Below are 20,980 nucleotides of genomic sequence, written 5' to 3'. Positions count from 1 at the left end.
GGCAGATTGGCAAGCGGGAGAAGAGGAAGAAGGACAGGGAGGAAGCGGACGGCGATGACGGAGTCGAGGCGAAATACCGCAGGCTCCGGACAAAGACAGCGAGTGCTGAGGCAACGGACGGACGAGGACGAGCTGGTGTGGATCCGGCACCATGGAACGCCTGGCACGTAGCGATAGCCTACTGGGACGGGAGGTCCAGTCCAGTGGTTCCAGGCGGTTGCGGTGCCCGGAGCAAACCCCTCCGGATGCGTCGTGGGTCGACGGCTTTTGGGGCGCTGGGCTGAGAGGGGCAGCACTGGTTGAGGCGGCCGCCTCAGGCCGGGGGGGGGGGGGGGGGGGGGGGGGGGGGGGGGGCTGGGGAGGGGCAATTGGAACCTTGAAAGCACCCGAGGGAGGGGCAGCGCAACAGCCCACCAAAGGCACCACGCACCACCTCCATCATCACCTCACAGGTGCGGGGCAACCGCTGCAGCGCTCGCTCGCATTCTTTGGTCGACGTAATCGTCAGTCAGCAGCGCGGGCCGCCCGCGGTCCAGCTGCAATTCTTCCGCCGTGTCCCCCATCCTGCTTCGTGCATCGTCTGCTCGACCAATTGGTGGACAAATCAGCAGGCACTTGGCCGCTTCTTCGCCAGCGCATGCCCAGACCGACCGCTGGGCAACCAGCTAGGAGTTATTCATGGATGGATGGATGGATGGCCCACCCGCCAAGTCACTGCGTAGTTCACCACCCATCATCACCCGTGTCACATCACCGCACATCGCTGCCTCCAAGTCAAGTGTGCATCTTCACTTTGCTTGCCGACCCCTCCTACATACAAGGTGTGAGAAACCAACAGGTCCAAGGCGTTCCGGTTCCCTTCCAAACTCCATGTGTATGTCAACGGCCGCACCCAGGCCGACCGACGTGCCGGTGCTCTCGTGCATAGCTTGTTGCTGCCCAGAGTCCCAATCTTGGGCAAGCCTCGCCGCGTCTCTCAGCGTCAGGCCCTCCCAGCCCTCGGTCCTAACGACGCCCTCCGAATGCGCTCATGCCAGCTTCGCTCCTGTTCGTCTACATGCACGTCTTTGCTTCTCTAGTTTATCGGTGGTCCTGCATGCTCCCAACAAACGACGGGTCCTTGACGCTTCCGCCCGCGTCACCCAGGCCCGCAATGGGCCTGTTGTAGCTGAATCCCACGAATTGGTCTTGCGCCGTCTGGGACAGCATCGGTCCTTCAACGTAAGAGTCCTGTGGCGCCTCTGACGTGAACTCCTTGTCGAACTGCCCAACATCCAGTGCGTCCACCTGCGTCCCTGTTAGTAATGCTCCCATGCTTGTCATCTTGTAGGGGATTCGTCACTCACCACAGTGGGCTTGAAAGCCGGCTCATACTTGCGCTGCAGCAGCTTCCGCCAGTCAATGGCATGGAAGAACGGATGCGCCTTGATCTCGGCCGAGCCGTTTGCCCCCAAGCGCTCATCCGGGTTGCGGTTGAGCAGCTTCGTCAAGAGATCCTTGGCCGCCGGCGGCACCACGTCCGAAAAGTGCAGCGGCTCCGACAGGATCTTGCGGTACATCTCGTTCGTGTTCTCGTCGTAGAACGGCGGCAGACCCGTCAGCATCTCATACAGGAGCACGCCCAGCGTCCACCAGTCGACCGTCTTGTTGTACCCCTTGCCCATGAGCAACTCGGGGGCCAGGTACTCGGGCGTGCCGCAAAAAGTGTTTGTCCGGTCCTCGTCCTTCATGTCGAGCTTGCAGAGGCCAAAGTCGCACAGCGCAATGTGGCCCTGGTAATCGACCAGGATGTTCTCCGGCTTCAGGTCCCGGTAGATGACGTTGAAGCCGTGCAGGCACTCCAACGCACACAGCAGCTCGGCCGTGTAGAATCTCGCCCGATTCACGTCGAACCGGTGCTCCTGCTGCAGATGGTGGAAGAGCTCACCGCCGTTGACGAATGCCAGCACAAAGTAAAGCTTCTCGGTCGACTGGAAGCTGAACTTGAGCGGCACAATGAACGGGTTGTTGATCTGCGCCAGGACTGACCTCTCAGCCAGGGTGTGGGCCACCTCGGACCGCGAGATGATGTGCGCCTTTCGGATCGTCTTGAGTGCGTAGATCCGGTTGGTATCCTTTTTGCGAACTTGCATGACCTTGCCGAAGCTGCCCTTGCCGACCACCTTGAGTAATTCAAAGTCCTCGATTTTGAGCTTGCCCACGCGCGTCTCCACGTACTCAACTCCGACCTTGATCTTGCCCGTGCCATATTGCACGTCCACCCACTGCACGCCACTGTGGCCCTCGCCCTTGTGCCGATCGGCGTACTCTGCCGCTGCCTTCTCTCGGTCCTTCTTGCTGGCTTTGGGGTCCTCCACGTACGGCTGGCGCTCCGCAAATCGCGGGTTGATGCGGGCGACGCCGAGGAAGATGTCTTGGCTCCGCCCGGCTCCTTGTGGCGCATTGGGATTTCGCATGTACAAGTGTATCACCAGTTCTGTGACTCTCGAGACGTCGAACTTGTACTGGGTGTTGCCTCCGGCCCACAGGGGGTTCTCGGGGTTCCCTTCCACCGAGTTGACAAACACCTGGACCTTGTCGAAGTCGAGCAAGGCATACGGCATGTACTTGCCTGAGATGCGGCCGTGGTTCGTGGGAATGCCCGAGAAGCCGCCGGCCGAAGAGTGTGGTCTGTTGGAGCCGTTGATCAAGGAGCCGACCCGTTGGGAAGAGCCCGGCCGTATGGAGCCAGCTATGCCGGAGACGTTACTCGACGAGAGGGAACCCTGGTGCGACGAGGCAAACGCATTTCTATGTTGTTCGGGCAAAGAGAACCCCTGTCCCTCGTGCAACGTCACGACCAGGATGCCGGGCTTGGGAGGTTTGATGACGGGGGCCTGGACCATGGCCTCGGAAGCAGCTGGAGGTCTCCGGGTCAGCGATGCGCCTTTCCGGGCTTTCTGCACAGGCACGCGATGCCGGGGAAAGACTAGACTCACCAATCGCGCTCTCCGTGGTTGGAGTGGTGGCGCCGGGCGTCGTCTGTTGTTGCGCCTTTTCGTCCTTGTCCGTGATGGTCGAGGTGGAAGGGGATCGAGAAAAGGCGCTCAAAGGCCCCAGATGGGTGTCCTTGAGCTCTGTGACCATGTCAGCCAGCTATCCATTTGGGCCAAGGGCGACAGACGCTGGCAGCCGCTGGCTGGGTTGGCAACCAGCGACAAACAGGCAGTCAGCCACCAGACAAGAAGGCACGGCAGGACGAACTCTTGGTAATTCTCCACGACATGCTGGCGGCCGCGGGGCGGGACAGTCTGCAGTCGTCTGTACGAAGTGTGCCGGCGGGGATGGCGGCACAAGTCAGGAGTAGTTGGCCGTCGTCGTAGCACAAGTCGGAGCTGGTGCTCGAGCGCGGATTGAGAGTGAGACACGGGGTGGGCAGCGACCGGGGCCGCGGGGAATCGCTGAACAAGGTGCAGCGTCCCCAAGCGCGAGGGTCTGGAGGCCTATCGGGCCTAGGAAGAGGATATCGGGGGGGCAGTTGACGGAGGAGGACCAGGCCACCGGTCCTGGATGCGAAGGGCGCGTCGGTATCGGGCTCGAGGAGGAGAGAGGTCGTCGGGCGTGTGAGGTTCTGCTGCTGATGGCTGCCCGGAGGAGATGGTGAGTGGACGGGCGGCGGAGGCGATGGATGGTGGATGTGAGGTGGTCTGGCGCGCGGGCGGGCGGTGGGCGTTGTGGGTTGCGCTGAAAGAGGTCTGGCGGTGCTGGTGCCGGCGCTGGCGCAACCCCGCAGACACGGGCGTCCACTCTCAGCGGATGTGCTGGTGCTGCAAACCCACCCAGGGGCCGGGACTCGAGCAGGCTGGGCTAACAGGAGGCTTGGCTGTTCGTGATAGGCAGCAGAGGCCGGAGGATACGAGAGGGATTAATCGAAATCGGAGTGAAGGAGTGGAAGGGAAGGCAAGGGGAGAATGGAGTGAAGGAGGCAGATGGAATGGGATCGGATGGGATGCAGTGGCAAGAAAGGCGTGTAAATGTAGGACCAAGATCGGACTCGGTGTTCCAGGTTTAGAAATACATATTCGTGGCAGTGGCCCGCGAAAAGGAGTAGCAGCAGTCAATTATGAATGGAGCAGGAGATCCAGCCCAGGTTGATGAGAGGGAGGAGGCGAAGCAGGCGACACACACACGGGGCCCCTTGGCTCGCGGGGGTGCGGGATTGGCCAACGCCCGGCGGGACGAGGGAGGGGGGGCTTTGGGGGGGAGGGGAGGGAGCTGGGCCTGGGCAATGATGAAATCAGAGCCTCCGGGGCGGTGCGCACGAGGTGCGTGCACTGGCCCGCCCGGGCCTGGCCTCCAGGGCTGTTGCTTCAGCAGCCACCAGGGGCAGCTGGAGGTGAGCTGCTTCTAGCGCGTTGCCGGAGTAATCGCACTGTGGCGCGCCCTTGCTGCGAGAGCTCTCATTGCCCGCACAACACGACCGACGCAACAGTACGAAAACTCTCCAGACACGGTGACGGGGCCTGCCCCAAGGCGCTGAGCAACACATTGCACGCAAGCAAGGTTGGGCGGGCGGCCGCCCCGAGGGGCGTTTCGATTGCAGAGATTACGCCCTCGTGAAATAATGCGGCGGCAGATATTCATAGATATAATTACGGAGTACAGCATGAGCCAAGCATGGGTTCATTGCCAAATACAAGGACAACAAAGTCAACGACAGGCGCCGCCTCTTGAGGCTGCTTACGTTGTGCTGGTGGATACGAGATGGGGGCGGCTGCCGTGGCTACCGTGGCTTAGACGGCCTCACTGCAATACATTCGCAGCTCGACTAAGGCAGGCCGCGCAGCCATGCCTACCAATCAGGCCTCCTACGGCGCGCTCCTAGATCCAATTACCAAATTACCTGCAAAACATCTCTGTGCTCAACATCCATCACCGCCAAATGCATGCATCTCGTTGTCCCTTCAGAACTTCCCCGTCTGTGTCACGGGCTCGCCGCCCGGCTACCCTAGACTGTGGCGTGGCAATCAGTGGCACCCAAGGCCCGCCCCGCGCTAATTTGGCAGTGCGGAAGGGGGGTTGATACCTGACTTCCCAGGCGCTAGCCCCTGGTTGGCCGCCTGCCGTGCTGCGTGCCTGGTCTCCTGCCGCGCGCCGCGGTCGCACCAAAAGGGAGCAGTTGGAACGGGGGTACGTACCGCCGCTCGTTGCCAGCCTGGCAGAACCACGGCAAGGGGCCGCGATGCCGATGCTCCAGGACACCTACGACTTCCCACAATTTCCAAGGAGAGCTTCAACCCGACGACACAACGAGAGCTGCGCGCATCGTCGAGCCTGCACAACCCGCCTCGACTCCCCTCACAGACGCAGCAGCTCACCTCCGTCTCCCGATCAAACCAGTAGCTGCCCCTGGGTTCCTCACCGCCAGCTGTCTGTCCGCAAGGTCGCATGGTGCCACGACGACATTGTCGACCGCCCCCCACCACCGACATTGCAGTATAATCGTCTGTCGCCGTCAATCGACTTCTATACAGGAGATTCGCTTGCGCTGGCAGATACCCAGCACCCGCATTCGCCATGAGACTGGACGTCAAGGTCAGTCTCTCGACCCGTCCCTCACCGACCCCTCCCGATTTCCACAGTGCCGCATGACAGCCGATTCGGAAGGAAATCACTGACTTGGGCCTCACTGCAGCGCCAGCTCTATGCTCGCAGCGAGCGAGTCAAGGGCATAGACTTTCATCCTCAGGAGCCATGGATTCTCACCACCCTCTACAGCGGTATGCATTGCCCTAATGCCACGGCCTCAATTGGGGCACAACTCGAGTGCTGACGCGCCCCTCTCTAGGCCACGTCTACATCTGGTCGTACGAAACGCAACAGACTGTCAAAACCTTCGAGCTCACCGATGTCCCGGTGCGTGCCGGTCGATTCATCGCCCGCAAAAATTGGATCGTTTGCGGTTCCGATGATTTCCAATTGCGTGTCTACAACTACAACACGTCCGAGAAGATCACGTCGTTCGAGGCGCATCCCGACTACATTCGAGCTATCGCCGTCCACCCGACGCTCCCTTTTGTACTCACTGCCTCCGATGACATGACCATCAAGCTCTGGGACTGGGACAAGGGCTGGAAGTGCGTCCAGGTCTTTGAGGGCCACAGCCACTATGTCATGGGCCTCGCCATCAACCCCAAGGACACCAACACGTTTGCGTCGGCCTGTCTAGATCGCACAGTCAAGATCTGGAGCCTCGGCTCCGGGACTGCCAACTTCACGCTCGAGGCGCATGAGACCAAGGGCGTAAACCACGTCGACTACTACCCCCACTCGGACAAGCCGTACCTCCTGACGGCCTCTGACGATCGGACGGTCAAGGTCTGGGACTACACCACCAAGTCCCTTATCGCCACCTTGGAAGGCCACACCAACAACGTCTCTTTCGCCTGCTATCACCCCGAGCTCCCTGTCATCATTTCCGGCTCTGAGGATGGCACGATACGAATTTGGCACGCCAACACTTATCGCTTCGAGCAGTCGTTGAATTACAGCCTCGAGCGAGCTTGGTGCGGCTCATACCAGAAGGGAAAGCAGGGCATAGCTGTCGGCTATGACGATGGTGCCGTGGTTATCAAGCTGGGTCGGGAAGAACCGGCCGTGTCCATGGACACGTCGGGCAAGCTGATCTGGGCGAGGCACAATGAGGTCGTCTCATCCATCATCAAAGGAGGCAAGCATCCCCACCTCGGAGGCTGACTCCTTGTGCTAACAGTTGCTGCAGATGCGTCACTCAAGGACAACGATCCCATATCTCTGCCGACCAAGGACCTTGGAACCTGCGAGGTGTACCCGCAGACCCTCATCCACTCGCCTAATGGCCGATTCGTCGCTGTCTGTGGCGACGGCGAGTACATTATCTACACGGCACTGGCGTGGCGAAACAAGGCTTTTGGCTCTGCCCTCGACTTCGTGTGGGCCTCCAAGGAGAACAGCAATGACTTTGCCATTCGCGAGTCGCCCATGAGCGTCAAGGTGTACAAGAACTTCGTTGAGAAGAGCGGCGGCTTGGATGTCGGCTTCCAAGCAGAGGGCCTGACGGGTGGCATCCTGCTGGGTGTCATTGGGCAAGGCGGCATCTCTTTCTTCGACTGGAACACGGGCGGCCTTGTCAGAAGAATCGAGGTTGAGCCGAAGCACGTACGTAATCACTCTGTCCCCTTCATGCCCTAGTACTAACTATGTGCAGGTTTACTGGTCGGAGAGCGGCGAGCTCGTTGCCATTGCCTGCGAGGACACCTGCTATGTCCTGAGATTCTCTCGTGAGAACTATGTCGAGGCTGTTCAGGCTGGCCAAGTCGAGGAGGACGGTGTCGAGGCCGCCTTTGAAGTCATTACCGACATTAGCGAAGGGTGAGTATCCATGATAACTTTTTGGCACACAAGACTAACGGAGATGCAGTGTTCGGACGGGAGAGTGGGTTGGCGACTGCTTCATTTACACCAACCAGACCAACCGACTCAACTACCTCGTTGGTGACCAGACTTACACGGTGTCTCATTTCGACAAGCCGATGTACGTTCTCGGCTACATTCAGAGGGACTCGCGCATCTACCTCGCCGACAAGGATGTCAACGTCACGTCCTTTGCCCTGTCTCTCCCTGTCCTTGAGTACCAGACGCTGGTGCTTCGTGAAGACATGGATACGGCGGCGGAACTGCTGCCGACTATCCCTGCGGACCAGCTCAACAAGGTTGCGCGGTTCCTGGAGGGCCAAGGCCACAAGGAGCTTGCGCTGGAGGTCGCGACGGACCCCGAGCATAAGTTTGATCTTTCACTGGCCCTGGGCCAGCTGGAGATTGCCCTGGACTTGGCGCGCAAGGCCGACGTGGACCACAAGTGGAAAACTGTCGGTGACGCAGCGCTAGCAGGATGGGATGTGGCACTCGCGGCCGAGTGCTTCACGCATGCCAAGGACTTGGGCTCGCTGCTCCTGTTACACTCGTCGACGGGCAACAAGGAGGGCCTGGCGGCACTCGCAGCGCAGGCCGTGGAGAGCAACGCGCACAACGTGGCGTTCTCATGCTACTGGCTTCTGGGCGACATCGACCGATGCGTCGAAGCGCTGACGAAGACGGACCGCTTGGCGGAGGCGGTGTTGTTTGCACAGACATACAAGCCCAGCCTCGCAGTACCCCTCGTCAAGGAGTGGAAGGAGAGTCTGGAGAAGAACAAGAAGGCCCGGGTGGCCAAGCTGATTGGCGTTCCGGACGAGGACGAGGACCTCTTCCCCGAGTGGGACGCCTGGCTGAAGGTGGAGCGTGAAGGCGGGGCCGTCGACGAGACTCAGGCGCCGGAGGAGGCGAACGGGGTGGCTCAGGCCATCGAGACGCAGCCAGAGGGTGAGGGTGAGGCTGGGGCTGAGGCCGAGGAAGAGGCAGAGGCAGAGGACGAGGAGTAAAATGGCTTGGCGCATGGCTGTTGGTTATGTAGACGAAGAGCAGCGTGCTCACCCGGTATCGCCTTGGCTGGGACGCCTCGCACGACGCACCATGGTAATGAATGAGTATTCAAAGAGTTTCATGTTTGCGGGCCCTGCGGGTGAGGAGCTGGGCTTGGACGGACCATTCATTTACTGCAGAGGGGCGGTGTCGGCGGTCCCTGGTTACGAGGGTGTTATCGCGTCGTGGTCTTGGATGCGGCAGCATGCACCCCGAAGAGGCACCCGTTTGCTGTCGCCATGACGGATCAGCGGGCCGTTGGTGCGTTCCAATAGTGGGGGTCCGGCGGCTGGGCTGGCGTTACCTTACTAAAACCCGCGCGGGTGGGTGGCTGCCTCGCTGAGGGCGACGGTTGGTGGACTCGCCCGTTGGGGTCGGGCCTTTTTCGCATCCTGGAGCTGGGAGCTGGCGAGAGGTCGGTGGGCGGCTGAAGTGAAGTCCCTGGAAGCCCGGGGCAGGCAGCCGGGCAGGGCAGGCAGGGCAGGCAGCCACCCCGGGGCAGGAGTGGAGGGCAGGACCGCCTGCGGCCCAGCGAACAGACCCGAAATACAGCACCCCCTCCCGCGCAGCTGGGGCAGCCCAGGCGGGCAGGCACCTCCAGCTGCCGCTGCAGCCATCCATGGATATTATTTGATCATCCCATGGCGTGTGCTGCCGCAAGGTGGTGTTCATCCCACCTCCCCGAACAACCCCTCCAGCGGACACAACACCAAACACGAACACACCTCTCGCAAACCAGGTCCCCTTCTTCGAGGCAAAAGTACGCATACCCGACACGCACAACTCTCGGGTCCTGCATCGTATCTCTACAGCTAGCTTCTTCGTTGCTGTCGACGGGTGGCAGGCGGTTTCCGTGCGTGTCCTGAACAGCATCGCCAGCTCCATCAGCATCGTCACGCGGGCCACCTTCCAGCTTCACCGGGCACTCTGTCGATTTCCAGCTTCCAGCGGAGGGTAGGGGAAGCAAGGGCACGGAGAAGCGTCGTGGGCAGCCTCGTACGACGGCGACGCTGGGCCTGGTTGTCCGCCATGGACGACCCTATGGTGTGGCGCAAGCCAGAGCGCTCGACGCCTGTCTCCACGGACGCCGTCCGCTCGGCGCCATACACATACCATGCGCCAAGCCCGCCCATGATCGAGATCCCTATAATGCAGCCGTCCGTCCCGGGCAGGGAGCCGGTGCTCAACCTCATGCCGTCCTTTGACAACGTCGACTCGGCCCAGCTCTCGAGCGACGACCTCACCCTCATCACCCGCAACACCACGCAGATCGCCACGGACCGCGCCTGCTCCTGGACCTACGAGCAGCGCCGCCAAGCCCAGTCCATCCTCGACTTCCTCTACCTTGGCCCCATCAGCGCTGTGAGACAACACGACTTTCTCCTGCGCGAGGGCATCACCATGATCGTCGTGGCGCGCGATGTCCGCATGAACCACACCAAGCTGCTCAGCGTCGAAAATGCCAACAAAGTCCTTGGAGTCGCTGTCTGCTACCTCGACATCGACGCGCCGCAGGGTATGATACCGAGCTTCCCGCACGCCATCCGCGCAATCAACGATCACCTGCTGGCCGTCTATCATGCGCAGGCAAGGCAACGCGACGGCCGGGGACAGATGCTCGTCGACGGCTCGCGCTTCCGCGGCGGCAAGGTCCTGGTGTGCTGTGAGTCCGGCAACGACCGCTCGGCAGCTGTCGTGGCGGCGTACATCATGGCCGTCTTCGGCAAGGGCATGGTTCAGACGTTGCAGTTCATGGGCATTCAGCGGTTCTGCTGCTGCTTCGACGAGGACACGAAGCGCACGCTGCAATCGTGGGAGGATATTCTGAGGGCGCGTTCCGCCGTCGCGAAGAACGAGCGGGACAGGACTAGCAGCACCGACCCCATCGACTTCACTGACGGGTATCAGCGGGATCACGCGACTATCGGCGCCCAGGTAAAAAGGCGCGCCAGCGACATGTTGGAACCGGGCGACGAAAGCGCGGACACCGGCGGGACGGACGTCCAGATGATGGACCTCGACCGCTTTCGCGACCGCTGCCCCTTTGTGCCCTTTCGCGACGCCAAGTGAGGGCACACGCCTGGTTTATCTCCGTTCGAACGAGCGCACAGCGTGGTGGGCACCAACTGCGTACCAGAAGCTCCGGACCGGATGTGAAGTGTATCGCCCACCGGAATGACAAGGCCGCTGGGACCTCCCTAAGGTTGGACTCAGCAACTGGCGTTGGCTAGGTCGGATGTTGTCACGATACCCCCCCTGTTTCTTTCCCCTTGTTATTTCTTTTTTGATGCATTGAGCCTGGGAGTTTGACCAGCCGTTGGGGGTCGGCCGGTCGACCGGTCGGTCATTTCGTCGTTCTTCTTTTTGGCAATGAGCTACGAAATAGCGTGCGAAGAGAAAACAGAGTACATCATAATTGCATTTACAGGATAGTGGCCGTCGCCTGGATGATGCCGGCGTCGTGCCCATGGGTGGTGGCGGAAGTGGTTGACTGGTATGTCATGGGTTGGTGTACCGAGGGGTAAAGAACAGGCATTGTGCATGCCTTCATAGCGTGGTAGCGATAGGTAGTTACCGGATCGAGTGATGTTCGTTATTGTATTCTCTATATGATGGTGTTACAATTTGTCGTACACGGCACGGCTCGACCATGCCTCTATCCAGTTCCTGCTCGGCCACAAACGCCAAACGCAAGCCAAGGTATTACAACGGCGTCACATCCTACTCGTACATGCTCACCCCTTCTTTACATCTACCCGCCCCGCTCCACGACCTGCGGCTGCGCGTCCTTCTTGTCCAGCGGCCAGTCTGTGACGGGAGGATCATCGCGCTCCTGCTCGAGGCCGGCAGCCACGCCCTCCCCCTCGCCCATCTGCTCCATGCTGAGCTTGCGCGACTGCGCCTGGCGACGCTTCGTCTTGCGCTTGCTCTCGAGCTGCTCCTCGGTGAAGTCGAGCCGGTCGAGCGTGCCGATGAGCTTCTCCTCGACGAGGGAGCGGACGTGGAACGCGAGCGCCTGGCTGCGAAACATGCCCGCGTAGCGGTACGACAGCCACACGTACTGGTTGATGGCCACGTGCAGCGACTCGAGCTTGTAGAGGTACTCCTGGGCGCCGCCCTGGTAGTCGGCCAGGTCGATGTCGAGGAACTCGAGCGGGATCTCCTTGATGGAGAGGAGGTCGCCGTTGGAGTTCTCGGCGACGACGCGAGCCAGGGCTCGCAGGACGTCCACGGCGCCTTCGGCGCGGAGCGCCACAGGTAGGTAGCAGAACGTGAGGCGGTCGTAGATGGTCAGGGGTAGGTCCTGGATGATGTCGGCGATTTCGAGAATGTCGTTGCCAATGTTGAGCCGGTACCGAGTCCCGACCGTTGCGGCGGCTTTAATCCGCATCAGGATGAATGAGAGGGGTGTGTCTGGCGGAAAGTAGGATGCAAATCGCTCGACGATGCCTGCGGGAGGCTGTATGCACGCCGCCTCGATGTCGTCCACCTTCTTCTGAAACGCGCGGTGGACGTTTCGAAGATCAGCGTGATCCATGGTAGTCACGTAGCCAACCTTTTCCTCCTCGGCATCCTTGGCTGCTCCTGAGCTCTCCTTCGCGGCAGACTGCGCTGTGCGATACCGGCCAGCTCTGCCACCAATCTGTTTAATCTCAGGATAAGTGAGGAGACGGTTTTGGTTACCGTCAAATTTGGTGACTGATTCTAGGATGACGCGACGAATCTCCAGATTTAGTCCCATGCCAATGGCATCGCTGGCGACGACGAAATCGTAGTCATTGTCGGGGTCGTTGAACAGCGCGGCCTGTTGGACGCGAACCTCAGGCGGCAACGACCCGTAGATGATGGCACACCGTCTGCCAGTGCGTGTCTCAATGTTGCGCTTTAGGACGTGCAGAGACAGCCGGCTGAACGCGACAATAGCATCGCCCTTTTGCAGTTTGTTGTAGTCGCCCTCAATGGACGAGTCCATGGTCTTAAGCGGGCTCAGGCGGTCGTAGCGGTGGACAACGCACTTGTCACCGATACTGGCACACAGCGCCTGAATGAGCGTGACGGCGCGGTCCTCTCCACAGAGGTGAACCTCCTTGGCCTGAACGCCCAGCAGCGCCGTCGTCCAGGCGTTGCCTCGCTCCGGATCGGCAATCATCTGGATCTCATCGATGACGGCGACGTCGAACCGTGTGTTGAGAGGCACCATCTCCACTGTGCAGCTGGAAAAGTACTGATCCGTATCCTCGGGGATGCGCACTTCCTCGCCTGTGATGAGAGCGCAGGGGCGGCCTTTCGCTTTCAGTCGTTGATACACCTCGGTAGCCAGCAGTCGCAAGGGGCCAGCGTAGACACCGCATTTGGAGTTTTCCAGGGCCTTGAGGGCATTGTAGGTCTTTCCGGAGTTTGTGGGGCCGACGTGGACGTGAATCGTCCGCTGCATGGTGCGCGTAGCTGGGAACCACTCGTGTGGGAAGCGAAGGTCCAGCAACCGCTTCTGACTGTCCTCCAGCTCCTTGGAGAAGCGCTGTCGCACGACAAAAGACTGGAACGAGTACTGAATCTCTTTGGTAAGGCCCTTGACGTCCTTCATGATGAACGCGTCACGGAGGTTCCAGAAGAGAGGGTTCTTGTCTCGCCGCGTGATGTTCTGCTCAGCGAGGAGAAAAGCATGATCTAAAGCGTTCATGAAGAGAGCCGCTTGTCTGTTCAGTTCGTCCTCGCCAATGCCAGCGGCCGAGAACTGTGACGACGCCAGTTGAGTGAGCACGACCTGCAGCCGGTGCAAGACAGTAGACCTGAAGACGCCATGACGACCAGTGTACTTTTTGCCAAAGTCCAGTCGCAGTCTGGCCTTGGGATCATGCCCTTGGCTTACCTGAGGGTTCGTTAGCACTCGAACTAGCTGCTGTGGATGGCTCAATGCTCACGGAGTCGGCTCGGGACCGGGCGGCAAACTTGGGAACTGGTTTCGGTTTGGACTCTGCCCGATTCGGGGCAGGCGTCTTTGCAGGAGCTGGCTTGGCCGTGCCTGGGCTGTGAGTCTTAGTCTTGGTTGGGCCGCGGCATGCTGAGAGGGTCGTGGAGAGGACTCGACGACAGGCTGGTTGATGAGAGCCGGTCCTCCATGCGAGTGTTCGGGCCAATTGTTTCATGGCCGTCGCCGTTGCAGGTGGAACATTCTCCTAGACAAAAATGAGACTGTGCATACGAAGAGAGCAAATAGAGACCCAATAAACGAAACGAATCAATGGCGATTGCGTAACAAAATCTGAGAAAATGGTGAGTTTCTTGTCATGGCCCTCCAACTCATGTCAGTCGCCCCTGCCCAGCTACAGAAAAATTCCAGGTCACGTGATATCAAACAAGTCCAAAGGCCAGGTCGGAGAGGTTGTACGAAGCAGCGCCCTTCGCAGAGCTCACTGTCAGCAATTTCCTCTGGAACAAATCGCATTTGAGCTTGGAACGCGTCATCTGGCCCGTTCTTTCCTCCGCTTTGTTGCGTGGTAAGGAGCATATTTGCTGATGTGATCCAGACTCGAGGCTCAAAGGGACAGCCGCGCCACAGCTCGCGCCACATTCACGCACCGCACAGTACGTAACCGCCAGTGACGTCGTGGCGTCATTCGACCAGCAGCTTCCCATCATCTTAATCCCAACAAGTTCAACGCATCGTCTAGCGGCAACTGGCACCTCTTTTCGTTCATCTGCGCGAAGCTATTGCGACAGCTGATCTCGAGCGCTTGAGCGACCGTTTTTCTCGCGCCTGAAGTACCCGGGCTCCCTGCCTGGTGCCGGTACCCCGTTCGAACGAGACCTCGACTGCGACCTCGACATCGGACATCCTGACAGCCACCAAGATGGCGTCTTCCTCGACACCTGCGACTCCTCTCCTATAGTATGCCGCCACTGAAGATACGAGAGCCAATCTCTTCGCGATCGCATCGCGCTTACTGATTTATTCCTCTTGTAGCTCCTGCATCGCGCACAAGACGACGATCCTCGCCGAATGCACTACCTCTGCCTCGTCGCAGACCTCGTCCCTCGCCTCTCTCATCCTCCCGAAGATCGAACACACCTCGCCCCAAAAGTTGACTTACACGCATGGCCAACACCAGATTCACTATGTTTCCGAGGCGCCGTCGGAGCACCCCGATCACCCAGCCGCCGGCGGCTTGACGTTCCTGGTCGTCGCCGATGCGTCTCTGGGCCGTCGCGTGCCATTCGGCTTCCTGTTCGAGATCCGCAATCGCTTCTTCTCGCAGTTCCCCGAGGACAGCACCGACTTCTCGGACTTGCCAAACTACGGCGCAGGGGCGTTCAACGGCGAGCTCAAGAGCCTGATGGTGGACTACGGAACCACGAGCGGCGGGCGCGACGACGCCATCGGCAACGCTAAGCGCGAGATCGATGATGTCAGGGGTATCATGACGAAGAATATCGAAAGCCTGCTCGAGCGCGGCGAGAGGCTCGACCTGCTCGTGGACAAGACGGATCGGCTGGGAGGCAGCGCGCGCGAGTTCCGGGTGCGGAGCAGGGGCCTGAAGCGCCAAATGTGGTGGAAGAATGTCAAGTTGATGGCGCTTCTGGCCGTGGTGCTCTTTTTGATTGTCATGGCGATTGTCATCACGGTCAAGAACTGAGCTGAGCGCAGGACATGACCAGTTGATCGACGGAGAGACGGCAGGCCGCCCTACAGATACCAAGTGCCTACTTGACCTTACCTATTGCTACCCTTTGTATGTATTATAGCGGTAATTCGACTCGAATTGGTATATCTCGAGGGCAATGCGTTCACGCCTGTGGAAACGAAGAGTAGTAGTCCCATTTCTTGGCTTTGGCGGCACAAATGTCGTCGCCAGATGCAACAAGACAGCTTCAAAGGTTAAGATTTGATCGCTCAAGCTGCGCTGATTGATTTCGACTATACAAGACCGCTGTGCCGCCCATGATATCTTTGTCAAATCGTACCTCGGCAACTTTCTACCGTAGCCGAACGACCCCCTCCCCAGGCGTGACAGGCTCATCTGTCGCCCAACTTCGCTGAAAACAGCTCTCACGGGCCAAAATACCAACAAATTCTCGTTAAGTCATGACACTTTGACGTTCGACTGATGTGTCCTGCCGTCGTCATAGTTTGGATCCCTGGTTCCCCGTCGCGAGCGCCTCCTGGTACACGTATCCATGCGCGACAGGACTGTTGCTTCCCAGGCCGTGTGGCGATGAGACTACCGGCGCGATGGGCTTCTGGAGCCGTTGAGTGAAGAAGACGGGATGCAGCGTCGATGCGCACATGGAAGCCTGCCGTTGTGGCCGTAGAGGAAAGTGTCGGTCCCAGGCAGCTTGTAAAGGACCCGCGGGCGAGCTCCTGGGTGGCGCCGGGGGCGGTACTGCAAGACCCATGGCTGGGCGTGTCGTGAGGGCACCAGAAGGAGCAGAGAATCAAATGTGAATGCAAGTCACGACTGCTGTAAATTGTGCGTTCGCGGGAGAGCCGGAGAGCGTGCAAAAGGTTGGGGTTGAGAGTTATGATGAGTTCAGTCGATCGTCAGTGACGGCTCGCGCACATGCTGTTGGCTCTGATAGCCGAGCTTGCCTGCGGAGGCACTGAAGCTGCCTGGGCTGCGCCTACGTACAGGAGGCCAGGTGCTGGTGCAACTGCTGGCCTGCTGCAAATTAGCTAAGCAGCCGGAGCAATACTCCTACCTACCCTGCTGGGCGTGGTCAAGACAGCGTCGAAGGCACGTCTTCCGCAATATTGGTTATTTACTGACATTTTAAAGGACTTGAGAACAGGTGTTTTTCATGGTCAAAATATTTGGCGTTTTTTTATAAATGATACATAGATATTTCGTCAAATACAGCAACAGTAAATATGCCCACGTTGACCGTTGCCATGTCTTGCCCCGGACCTGTCTCTGCCGTTAACGTCCCCAACCAAACAAGACGGACTACATGGGCGGTTAAAATCAAGTTCCCCAGCGTTTTCAGAGACCAGTCGGTCTGATCGTGCCCAGATTCCTGCGGTACCAGACGCCTTCCACCAAGGACTCGGTTGCCTCACTGGCAAATGTCATCAAGGACTTGTCGGATGGAGATTGTCCGTCTGGCGCGGTGGAGACGGCGCTTCTAGAGGCTTCCCCACCAGTTGCGACACGGGCGGGTACTGTGGCTTGCGCGCAGACAGAGTGAGGCTGCCACGGTTGCCCCTCCATTAGCCCCTCCATCGCTCCGCCATAGCAACGCAGCGCCCCTCCTCCGTCACTGCAACCTGGCCTGCGACATGCTGAGCCACCCGCCGCCCTTCCACCGACTCGACCAAGCATTACCTCATCACCGACTCGGTATCGACTGAGCTGCGGACATTCTTCCCGCTGCATCCCCAGCTTCCTCAAACTCCCTCTTCCCACCAACCCTTCACATCACCCTGCCTCCCACGCGACCGCGCAGGCTATCCAACATTCTAACCAACTCTCCCATTCCCAAGCCACGGTAGCTTCTCCGCAATCGGCAACTTGGTGGCAGCCGAGCTCAACCTTGGTGCCGGTATCCCGTCTTCAAGATTCCTCCCACTGCAGAGATAGGTTCGCAGGGGAAGCGAAAGCTCTCCGCCGGGGAGTCCCAACCCAACGTCAAGCGGATCATGGCGGTAAGTTGTCTCTGTCCTGCCCTACCCAGCGCGCTGCGGCAACACCGGCGGCGGTCCCCTCGTCCTGCCCGGCGTGCCGTCAGCCTGCCTCTGCTCCCTCCCTCACCGGCGGCAAAGGCTGACAAATGTGCTTCGTTTGCGCTATAGCATGACAAGAAGCTCCCCGAGGTCGACCTCGCGACCCGGATGCAGGTCGACGATTCCGTCATCGGCACCACCGAGATCGACGAGTCCCTCTACAGCCGCCAGCTCTATGTCTTGGGCCACGAGGCCATGAAGCGCATGGGCGCGTCCAACGTCCTCATCGTCGGTCTCAAGGGTCTTGGTGTCGAGGTCGCCAAGAACATCGCCCTGGCAGGCGTCAAGAGTTTGACGCTTTACGATCCCGCGCCAGTTCAGCTCGCCGACCTGTCCTCTCAGTTCTTCCTCACTCCGGCCGACGTCGGCAAGCCTCGAGACGAAGTGACGGCCCCACGAGTCGCCGAGCTCAACCAGTACACGCCTGTCAAGGTTCACCAGTCAGCAGGGTATGCTCATAGAAACTTTGCCCACGTCATGTCTCCGGTTCCTCGCTAACGACTGTACAGGCTGGACGAGAACCTTGCACAGTTTGACAAGTACCAGGTTGTTGTCTTGACAAACTCGCCCATCTCTTCCCAAAAGGCCATCGCCGATTACTGCCACTCCAAGGGCATCTATGTCGTCATTGCCAACACCTTCGGTCTTTTCGGCTCCCTCTTCTGTGACTTTGGCGACAAGTTCACCGTCATCGATCCGACCGGCGAGACACCCCTGAGCGGCATTGTTGCCGGCATCGACGAGGAAGGTCTGGTCTCCGCGCTGGATGAGACCCGGCATGGCCTGGAGGATGGCGACTATGTCACCTTCTCCGAAGTCGAGGGCATGGAGGCGTTGAACGGCTGCGAGCCCCGAAAGATTACCGTCAAAGGCCCTTATACATTTTCTATCGGCGACGTCACTGGGCTCGGGCAGTACCAGCGTGGCGGCCAGTACCAGCAAGTCAAGATGCCCAAGATCATCAACTTCAAGAACTTCACGAGCTCGCTCAAGGAGCCCGAGTTCGTCATGTCCGATTTCGCCAAGTTCGATAGGCCACAGCAGCTCCACCTTGGTTTCCAGGCTGTCGAGGCCTTCCAGGTTGCTGAAGGCCGCCTGCCGAAGCCGATGGATGAGAATGACGCCGCCGTAGTGCTGGGCGCCGCCAAGAAGTTTGCTCAGGAAGAGAAGCTTGAGATCGAGTTGGACGAGAAGCTGCTCAAGGAGCTTAGCTTCCAGGCTACGGGTGACCTCAGCCCAATGGCGGCCTTCTTTGGTGGTATCACCGCCCAGGAGATCCTGAAGGCCGTCTCTGGCAAGTTCCAGCCCATTCAGCAGTGGCTGTACTTTGATTCGCTTGAGTCGCTCCCCACATCCACCAAGCGCAGCGCCGAACTGTGCAAGCCCATCGGCAGCCGCTATGATGGTCAGATTGCAGTCTTCGGAACGGAGTACCAGGAGAAGATTGCCAATCTGAAACAGTTCCTCGTCGGTGCTGGTGCCATCGGCTGCGAGATGCTCAAGAACTGGGCCATGATGGGCCTGGGTACCGGCCCCAAGGGAAAGATCTACGTCACGGACATGGACTCCATCGAAAAGAGCAACCTCAACCGCCAGTTCCTGTTCCGTGCCGCGGATGTTGGCAACATGAAGAGCGACTGTGCCGCCCGCGCCGTTCAGCGCATGAACCCGGATCTGCAGGGCCATATGGAGACTTTCAAAGACCGGGTCAGCGCCGACACCGAACACATCTTCAACGAGAACTTCTGGCAGTCCCTTGATGGCGTCACCAACGCATTGGACAATGTGGAGGCGAGAACCTACGTCGATCGACGTTGCGTCTTCTTCCGCAAGCCACTATTGGAGAGCGGCACCTTGGGCACAAAGGGCAACACTCAGGTTGTCCTGCCGCACTTGACGGAGTCGTACTCGTCGTCTCAGGACCCGCCAGAGAAGGAATTCCCCATGTGCACTATTCGAAGCTTCCCCAACAGGATTGAACACACCATCGCCTGGTCCAAGGAGTACATGTTTGAGAGATGCTTCGTCAAGGCCCCACAGACAGTGAACCTGTACTTGACGCAGCCCAACTTCCTGGAGGCAACTCTGAAGCAGGGCGGAAACCAGAAGGAAACGCTAGAGACGATTCGCAACTTCTTGACGACTGAGCGTCCTCGCACTTTCGAAGACTGCATTGCATGGGCTCGGATGCTGTTTGAGACTGAGTTTTCCAACAAGATCCAGCAGCTGCTGTATAACTTCCCCAAGGACTCGGAAACGTCGAGCGGCACGCCTTTCTGGTCTGGCCCGAAGCGTGCGCCGGATGCCCTCAAGTTCGATCCCAACAACCCGACGCACTTTGGCTTCATTGTCGCGGCTGCCAATCTGCATGCCTTTAACTTCAACATCAAGTCGCCGGGAACGGACAAGGAGATTTATCTTCGAGAACTGGAGAACGTGATTGTCCCAGACTTTACGCCGGATGCGAATGTCAAGATCCAGGCTGATGATAAGGAACCTGTATGTGAACCCCGTCCGTACCTTTTGGAGGCGCAGATGCTGATAGTCTACTAGGACCCCAACGCCAACACTAGCTTTGACGACAGCGATGAGCTGGACAAGATCATTGCTAGCATTCCGTCACCAAACACCCTGTCTGGATTCCAGCTTCAGCCTGTCGAGTTTGAGAAGGACGACGACACGAACCACCACATCGACTTCATCACGGCGTGCAGCAACCTGCGAGCCGAGAACTACAAGATCGAGCCTGCGGATCGCCACAAGACCAAGTTCATTGCGGGCAAGATCATTCCGGCAATTGCCACGACGACAGCCCTGGTGACGGGCCTCGTCGTGCTGGAGCTGTACAAGGTCATTGACGGCAAGACGGATCTCGAGCAGTACAAGAACGGCTTCATCAACCTGGCGCTGCCATTCTTTGGCTTCAGCGAGCCGATTGCCAGCCCCAAGGTGGAGTACCAGGGCCCAGACGGCAAGGTGACGCTGGACAAGATCTGGGACCGCTTCGAGGTGGACGACATTACGCTCCAGGAGCTCATTGACTACTTCAAGGCCAAGGGTCTGAGCATTAGCATGCTGAGCTCGGGCGTCAGTCTTCTGTACGCCAGCTTCTTCCCTCCGGCGAAGCTCAAGGAACGCTATGCCATGAAGCTGAGCAAGCTGGTGGAGACGATTTCAAAGAAGCCGATCCCGTCTCACCAGAAGGAGGTCATCTTCGAGATCGTGGCCGAGGACCTGGCCGAGGAGGACGTGGAAGTGCCGTATATCAAGGTGCGGGTGCAGTAAATGCCAGGATAGACATGTCTAGAGACTACGAGGCGTCTCGCAATAGGGTTTGAAGCTGCACAGCAGTGAATCATGTTTGGAACGGCAGATAGATGTTCAAGTCCTTGATTACCGTATGTTTGCAAATCGATGGTGTTGGGTGATGACAAAGGCTGCAGTTGACAGGTGCCGAGCTAGACCAGTTGCGGCCCTGACAGGTTTACGTCACGATTAGCAAGCTGCCATGCGGCGAGCAGCTCCCCGCCTTGCGGTCGAGAACCGAAGGGGCCGGCCCAGCTGCGACGGTCGCTGGCTATAAACCGGTAAGCGGTACGGAATAATTTGATAGCCTATCATTTCGTGGTGGCCGAGCTGCAGCTTCAGGAGTATAAATATATTGCACCAACCCCAGCCCTACGTTTAGATTCGGTAGAGTAGACCCGTCGATGAATGTCCCGCGCCCGAGCCGGTACATCTACAGGAGCATTTGCGACTTGAGCAGATCACAAGCACCACCAC

At 59.1% G+C, this 20,980-nt stretch overlaps 6 protein-coding genes across 6 annotated transcripts; 4 read left to right on the top strand and 2 right to left on the bottom strand.

The window, feature by feature from the left end:
• Positions 1–1,080: 1,080 nt before the first annotated feature.
• Positions 1,081–3,265, bottom strand: PLICBS_000339 (uncharacterized protein; the record flags this gene model as incomplete). Its single annotated transcript, XM_018318675.2, has 4 exons — positions 1,081–1,287; positions 1,347–2,899; positions 2,979–3,116; positions 3,244–3,265. 4 exons carry the CDS (start codon positions 3,263–3,265, stop codon positions 1,081–1,083), a joined length of 1,920 nt encoding a protein of 639 aa, XP_018184200.1.
• Positions 3,266–5,556: 2,291 nt separating this feature from the next.
• PLICBS_000338 (uncharacterized protein) lies at positions 5,557–8,438 on the top strand (the record flags this gene model as incomplete). Its single annotated transcript, XM_065599584.1, has 6 exons — positions 5,557–5,574; positions 5,675–5,759; positions 5,828–6,619; positions 6,761–7,176; positions 7,226–7,389; positions 7,439–8,438. The coding sequence occupies 6 exons, from the start codon at positions 5,557–5,559 to the stop codon at positions 8,436–8,438; spliced, it is 2,475 nt and encodes an 824-aa protein (XP_065455656.1).
• A 1,069-nt stretch (positions 8,439–9,507) lies between these two features.
• On the top strand, positions 9,508–10,548 carry PLICBS_000337 (uncharacterized protein; the record flags this gene model as incomplete). The annotated part of the gene is made up of 1 exon (XM_018318678.2): positions 9,508–10,548. The coding sequence occupies one exon, from the start codon at positions 9,508–9,510 to the stop codon at positions 10,546–10,548; it is 1,041 nt and encodes a 346-aa protein (XP_018184203.2).
• Positions 10,549–11,230: 682 nt separating this feature from the next.
• PLICBS_000336 (RNA helicase) lies at positions 11,231–13,987 on the bottom strand (the record flags this gene model as incomplete). Its single annotated transcript, XM_018318679.2, has 3 exons — positions 11,231–13,348; positions 13,401–13,501; positions 13,894–13,987. 3 exons carry the CDS (start codon positions 13,985–13,987, stop codon positions 11,231–11,233), a joined length of 2,313 nt encoding a protein of 770 aa, XP_018184204.2.
• Positions 13,988–14,330: 343 nt separating this feature from the next.
• On the top strand, positions 14,331–15,113 carry PLICBS_000335 (uncharacterized protein; the record flags this gene model as incomplete). The annotated part of the gene is made up of 2 exons (XM_065599583.1): positions 14,331–14,335; positions 14,444–15,113. 2 exons carry the CDS (start codon positions 14,331–14,333, stop codon positions 15,111–15,113), a joined length of 675 nt encoding a protein of 224 aa, XP_065455655.1.
• Positions 15,114–17,113: 2,000 nt separating this feature from the next.
• On the top strand, positions 17,114–20,482 carry PLICBS_000334 (uncharacterized protein; the record flags this gene model as incomplete). Its single annotated transcript, XM_018318682.2, has 4 exons — positions 17,114–17,119; positions 17,267–17,646; positions 17,707–19,696; positions 19,751–20,482. 4 exons carry the CDS (start codon positions 17,114–17,116, stop codon positions 20,480–20,482), a joined length of 3,108 nt encoding a protein of 1,035 aa, XP_018184207.2.
• Positions 20,483–20,980: the final 498 nt, after the last annotated feature.

This window comes from Purpureocillium lilacinum (genome assembly GCF_023168085.1).
Source record: "Purpureocillium lilacinum CBS 284.36 DNA, scaffold_1, whole genome shotgun sequence".
Taxonomy (NCBI): domain Eukaryota; kingdom Fungi; phylum Ascomycota; class Sordariomycetes; order Hypocreales; family Ophiocordycipitaceae; genus Purpureocillium; species Purpureocillium lilacinum.
This window is presented reverse-complemented; position numbering and strand designations above follow the sequence as displayed.